The sequence below is a fragment of the Apis dorsata genome, unplaced genomic scaffold (assembly GCF_000469605.1).
Source record: "Apis dorsata unplaced genomic scaffold, Apis dorsata 1.3 scaffold_194, whole genome shotgun sequence".
Classification (NCBI taxonomy): Eukaryota; Metazoa; Arthropoda; class Insecta; order Hymenoptera; family Apidae; genus Apis; species Apis dorsata.
Window position 1 is genome coordinate 1336552 of NW_006263478.1, and position 7435 is coordinate 1343986.

Below are 7435 nucleotides of genomic sequence, written 5' to 3' on the forward strand. Positions count from 1 at the left end.
AAAGAACGATCGGTGAGGGATGATTAAGTAGGTTTATAGTCTCGATTCTTCGTTGCATTTTTATATCTATGGGTCGGTTTGGTTTTCCTTTCGTTCGATGATAATTATGAAAAGAGAATTATGATGAGAGAGTGATGATTAAATAACTTTGTAGTCTTGATTCTTCATTGTTTCTTTATCTCTATGGGTATTCACTTTGGTTTTCTTTGCCCGTCGAAGATTAGATAAATTATTTCAATGAGTTAATCGAATAATCAAGATTATGAAGAGTAGCTAATTATACTAGCTATCGATAAATATTATTATACATATATTTAAAGTAAACTTTATTCGAAATTTTAACTAATTAATTTAATTCAGATCAATTCTGTTTCTCTTGGTTTGATTAGGTTGTGATCCTTTTAAAGAAAGAAGTTTAATAATAGCAAATGTAAAATAAATTCTTGAAATATTTAAAATCTACACATAAAAATTAATGAAATTCCCAAAGCTTAATTATCAAATGTTAAAATCAATCTCGAAATCTTATCCATGCCCTAGATCACGTACCCTCGTGAATCCTATCTTAATTCAAAAGGATGCGAGGAAAGTTTTCAATTAATAGCGCAAAAGGCTAAGTCTATGACTTGTTCGAAAACGAAATGAACGAACCCCTTTAGCCCTTTCTCGCCTTACGGGTCAACATCATTCCCAATGTACACATACAAATCGAGGCAGCCGCTTGGATCTGCAAACTTTGCCTCGTTTCATGCCCAATCGATCGTGGCTCGCAACTTCCAAGTTTAAATCTCTTTGTTTCCGTTCATAATTCGGAGCCACCCTTTCTGGAGGTGGCAAAAGCACTCTGAACTGGAATTAAACCGGCGCGTCCCGTGTTTGCCCCTTTCGCCGGTAGAAAATCGGGATTATTTCCGATACTTCGTTTCCACGATAACTTTCCAACGTTCACGCTTCCCGCGTTTATGGGGTGAGAAATGATTGACTTCGAACTCTAAAATTTTCAACGTGAAGAAAACTCGCGAAGAAAGATTTCGTTCGAGAATCATTTTCACAGAATTTTCTCACGATAATCATGAAAAAACATCTCATCACGAATTTCAAACTTTTTAAAAGAACGCTCTTCTTTTCAACTTTATCCGTTTTTCGAATCGAAATTCACCTTAAAAAAAGGGGGCAGAAGGAACCATTTTATTCAGAGAAAAAAAAAGAGAAAAGATAAAATTAATACGTATGGAATCGTTACTTGCAAATTCGATAAAGAGACGAAAGGAAGTCGAAGATTGGAGGAGCGGAAGGAGGATTGGACGGGTCGCCGCGAAATCCTCTCTTTCCCTTTACAAGTTACAAATCCTCGGCGGTAAGCCGCTTGGTAATCTTCTGATATCGTTTAACGCCATATTTCGCAAAATATATACGCGGGCCCGGGCGAGGCGCGTTTCGCCGAAAAGGTAGGCAGGGCAGAGCAAATGACACCGGTAGGGTAGGGATGAATTTCCTGAGCGAAGGGTGCTGGTACACGTTGGTGGTGTGAGGGGTTAGAGAGATCTGTACCGGTTGTCAGGCGGCGGATGATTGCATGCCTGCGGCGGAGCTTCGCGAAGCACCGCATACATAATATATACCACTTACCGAGTGGTCACCTACGTTTTATGGGCGCCTCACAACGTTCCGTGACGTGATAAAAAAAAATATATATGTATCTTCTCGCGATAAAAAAAAATACTATGCCTGCAAAACGAAAATTGTAACCTCGAGAGAAAATAACATACGAACGATGTGTGTAAAATGCAGATTGCGATGGAGAAAATTATTCTCGTTCCAATATGAATTATCAAAAATAACTTGATTTACGTTCTTTCCAATTATATTTAAAATAATATATAGATGCTTTTGATGTTGGTACAATACAATCTTTTATCCAAACAATCAACTTTTTTCCAATTACTAATATCAATCCAATATATTATCACAACGAAACCGTCAAGTTTCAACTAACCTGACAAAATCAACCTTCGAATCGCGATCTTCGTGAATCACTCGTCTTCCTTTTTTCGCCTATTTCGATAACAATCAACCCTTTCATGCACGATGCTATACCCTTCTCGATTATCTGCTCGCATCGCGTCGTCAATTTCCGCGAAACTGGGAGCATCCAGAGGAAGGATGCCTCGCGACGAGCACGAGTGTACTCGTTTTACGCGGATGATGATTGGGGGAGGGGGAGACAAACGAGAGGCGAAAGAGGAAGAGAGAGAGAGAGAGACGCAAGAACCGGAGGCTCACCTCACCCCGTGTGGAGTCTCCTTAACGTTAGGAAGCTCTGCCACTAATTGAATCTCCTCTCTTACTCGCGTCTGGAGCCTCAGCAACCGCTGGGAACCGGAGCACCCGTCCTGCATTAAACACCCCCGACACCCTGTCCACCCTCATCCCCATCGAGCTCGGTCTGGTCCGCCCCTGGCTGCCTTTCTCTTTCGATATGTACCTCTATCTCTCATCCGCCGCTCTTTGCCTTCGCCTTTGAATATGCTCTGCCTTTCTTTCTCTTCCTTTCCTTTCCTTTCCTTTTTTTCTTATTTTTCGTCTCTTTCTCCCTTTCTCTCCGCAGCGCTCCTTCCTTCTTATTTAACCGCCTGCGACGTTTCTCGAAAGAGTATCGCTTCTTGATCGAGATCTCCTTTCCTTCGAGATCGCTACTCCGCTGCTTGTCTTTCCATTTCTCTTTTTCATTTTTTTCGTCGTCTCTGAGTTCTCGTCGGTCGTAGTTTAAAAAAAAATCTCGTTTGTTCTTCGATTTAATGAGAATTGGGATCGAAGTATGAAAAAGTGAAGAGTGTCGTGGTGGTCATGTTGGACGCAATAATGGAATCCCTTAAATAATAGACGGTCGACGATGATAGATCGATGTGAAAGTTTTCGTAACATTTTGTATCTCGAAAAGATGAACGTATAGAATCTCGCGAAACGAAGATTAGCAGAAGGGCGATTAATAGACTCGCAACCGTAGAATTTATCGTTCACTCGAATAACAAGATGACGTATGATACGAATCAATAAAGTATTAAAATTATGATATACATGTTACAAGTGTAAAATTTACGATGGAACAATGGATTATGGAAAATTCGAACGGAGAAGATATAAAAATATGGGATATTTTAAAATTAAGAATAAAATTTTGCGTCATTGAAGGATTAAAAACGATTAATAGAATTTTGCACGGGAATGTAAATCATTTTACCAAGAATCTATTAATTACGCGCATAATCGTGACATCGTATTCAGTTGAAATATCAAACGAGGATTACACAAAGTCGTGTACTTATCGATATGAAATCCGATTTACCCTGCCACGCGGAATATACCTTCGAATCAATATCATACTCCGATACTTGGGGTATCGCACAATAGACGGATATAAAATATCGAATCCCCGTGTACATCGTTAAAAGTATCATCGTTGAATAACATCATCGTCATTTCTCGTGTCAAAATTTCCTCCACCAAACTATGAAACTCCCTTCGAAACAGCAGTATAGGGTCAAATAACATAACATTTACACGTAATACAAGAAGTGCGACAAAGTTTACATCAAATAAATGTTAATTACTGTTCGACCTTTCATCGAGAGGACATAATGTAATGCAACATCGAGAGGAGATTACGCGTTTTCGATCGATTAATTAATTAAATGAAAATGGTCGGCAACCGTCCGTATATAGAAGTATATACAAGCTCGTTTCGTGAATTTTGCGGCGATATATATACATAAATAGATATATATATATATCGAGAATCGCGTTGGAAAGTAACGCGTCAAGTGAGAGATCATGGAAAAAGCGAAACGTGGTATGACGATGCGGAATCGTTATTGAGTCTCTCCGCATTTCGTTCCAGTTCCATTGAAGTCTCTCGTGTCGTCGATTAATAGAGATACGCGGCATGTTGCGCGAGAAATGCAATTTCGATCAAGTTTAATACTGGATGAAAAATTCGATCGAAAATAGGTCGAAACATCTCTGACAGTGAGTGCGGTGCACTGACGATTCTCGTTCTTGCTTATGCGAAAGTTGTCGAACGCGTTCCATGCGATAAGATCGTATCGATTTTCCACGTGTTAATTAATTAATTAATTAGGTAATTTTAGGCGAGATGTAAGAATTAAGGATTTTCGGTGAAGAGCGTAAGATTATTTTGAATAATTATTAATTTATAATTAATAGTCTGCGTATACTTGTGCACTTTGAAACGATATAATTATATAATTTTTAAAAATTTGAAGATAATAAATTTTGATACTTGATTTAGATGTATCCATTGACGTTGTAAAACCAACGACAAACAGACGATTCGACCATGATTGCTGTTTTACTAGGCCAACGACTACGTTTGCTTAGGAGGGTTTGTCTGACCAATAGCCACTAAAGTCACTGTCTTTGATAGGCATTCGTGGCTCGCGTAACCACAAATTGCGACGAAAGAAATGCTAATTCGTCGAAACGAAGCCAACAATTTCATTCTCAAATATAGCAAAAATAATGTAATAATTTTTTTAATAAAAAAAAAAATTTTAGTGCAACTTCTACTTCATTTTCTACTTAAATCCACCACAAAATGATAGCACATACTGTAATTTAAATTAAACGTGTTATTAGTGTCACTGGAAATGACAAATGACAAATACTCGATTTATTTTATGTATATACGTTAACCAATTTATTTCGTACATTTCTTTTTTTACATCGATTGAATATTAAACACACATATGTATTATAAAATGAAAGAGAAACGTGCAATCATTTTGTCATGAATCGTAATATAAATTTGAAAATAAGCAATTCTACATCGTATACATTGATTATATAGTACAGACAAAAGAAATAGACTATCCAAATTCTACTATCATTTATTTCCCCTATCCAATCATATTCCATTGGATATATATCATTTAAATTATAATAAATATTAATAAGATCAAATAAATATCTTATAAATTCATTTATTCGAAAAATTAATTCTGCACTCCATCATCCTCATTTTTACATTTCACATTAAGAAATACTATAATTTTCAACCAGAATTTTGTTACATTAAACTCACAACAAATTATATTATTATAAACAACAATTATTCCTCACAAAATGATCAACGAATACATTAAAGATGATTAATTAATTTTCCCTTTCTTCTAATTAAAAACCTTTTCTATTTTACTTCGAACTTAACTATTCTTTTTCTTCTAGTGATTCTCACATCTCTCACAGCTCAAATCTTCAACTCCTCGGAATATAATTCTTCTTCCCATTAAAGAAGTTCAAATTCGCCAAGAAATGGTTCTCAAAATTCTCAAAGTTAACTGAATTAAAAAAGAAAAATGGTCATACTGTAAAATATTTAATTACAAGATTTGAAGCCTATTTCTTTCGTCTCTACTATAGCTAAGAAGGGTGTAGAGTCCGCGGAGAAAACGGAGGCAGCCTGCTCTGCCGGTGGGAGCTCTTCGAGGCCCTCCTCTTGACAGGAAAACGCGCCATTAGTCCCGTTGCTCCTATGATATCGTGGTATTCTTTCCTCTCGCGGAATCACACACCTACGATACTTTTTTCTATAGGAGACGTATATCTGATTCTCACGATTCTATGTTAAACATACAGAGAGAAAGAGAGAATAAAAACATTTGCACACCGTCTCTTACCGTCTCTGTTCATATTGGCCTCGAAACACTTGGCGAGTCGGCATGCACGGCATTGGTTCCTGTGGGTCTTGTCGATGGGGCAGCGCCCTTTCATGGCACCCTGCACCTTGCAGATGTACCTTCGATTGCTGTGTATGCTCCTCTTGAAGAATCCTGAACAACCTGGACAACATATAAAAATTTCGACCTTGTTTTAACCATCGAGTTTCGAGTTTCAACATTAAAGGAGAATCGAACGATAAATTTTCTCTTCTAAGATTACTCTAAATACTTTAAAAAATAAATGGTCAAAAATTGTATCGTAGATTTAAAGAAAGATCATGAAATATATATATATATATATATGTATACATATATATATATATATACATGTTTCATCTTAATGATATATTTCACGTTGATTTGTTGATTTTTTTTTTTTTTATTCTTAAAGAGAATAGATAGAATACCAAAGTTTCTGCACCTGTTTCTAGAAGCACCTATATATGTACCGACGGATAGGTCACTATCTCTGCATGACACATTTGTAATTGGCCATTAATTAATATTTTACCCTTTATTATTTATTTAATTGATAATTGAATTGGCATCTCTTTTTAATGAACGTTCCGAACGAATCTAATCTAGGAACTGTTGCGAAACTTGTCGTGAAATTCGAATATATATATGTATTTTAATTAGCTGTCAAGTGAACGAATTGTGAAATAAAATTTGTAATCAACGAATCTGTTGTTCTCTTATTTAATGGATAAACCGTTGTTGTGTCTTTTAATGGAAAAATTGATGTACAGAAGAGCTTGATAATTACCGTCGCAACTGTAGATGCCGTAGTGTTTTCCAGAGCTACGGTCACCGCATACCAGACACGGTATATCAAGTAATCTGTCCCCTACAACAGAAATTGACTTAATGGAAAAACGGAAAGTCTAATAAAAGTGTTAATTATAATTCTCGTTTTTTTTTCTTTTTTTTTTCATTTTTTATTCATATTCGTTCGTTCGATAATTGATTGAAACGTTATTTTTATTTTCAAAAATATATAATTCACGAACGAATCATTTTAATAAATCAATTTAATAAATCAAAAATTGAACTTTATTAAGGATATATTTCTTCTGTCAACGCGAGATTGATTGGAATTTTTTAAAAAAAGTACACGATAAATAAATGATTATTTAAATAATTAAAGTTTTTACAATATTTCTAAATGTTAGAAATTGTTAATTACTATGCGATTATAATTAAAGTATATCTATTCTATAAAAATATTTATTTTACTTTATGTTCCGTGAACGTTTAAATTTTTAATGACAAAAAGTTTTAAAAATCATATTTTCCATAACTCAATTACTTGACATTTCCTTCCGCAATATACGAAAAATTAAAACGATAAAACAAATTCATTGATTACGTTTATATCTAGTACTTTCTGTCCGATCATATACCGATATTTCTACTTAGTTCTTATTCTCCAATGCATTCAAGCAACCTTTCCCCTCGAAACTTTCTTTTCCACGTATTTTTACAAATTTTCACACACGTTATACCACTCTCAACAGCTGTGTATCACAATCACGATAATATTGTTAAACTAATTTATCATTTTTACATTTCTTCGCCAAAACAAGATCCTATCCTCAAATTCAAAATCCAAAAAAAAATTCCATTCGTTTAAACATCGTCAATCTACAAGACATAATGCCCATTTAATTAAATCGCAAAAAAAAAAAAAAAAAATA

General features: G+C 35.2%; 1 protein-coding gene across 1 annotated transcript in view; it reads right to left on the reverse strand.

The window, feature by feature from the left end:
* The window catches only part of LOC102671485 (nuclear receptor subfamily 2 group E member 1-like), a 19250-nt gene that overhangs the window by 9896 nt on the left and 1919 nt on the right, over nt 1-7435 (reverse strand). Inside the window, exons 2-3 of the mRNA XM_006614639.2 lie at nt 6505-6585; nt 5697-5858 (exon numbers count right to left, since the gene is read on the reverse strand). Coding sequence (XP_006614702.1) covers nt 5697-5858; nt 6505-6585 — 243 coding nt within the window. The remainder of the gene's footprint in view (nt 1-5696; nt 5859-6504; nt 6586-7435) is intronic.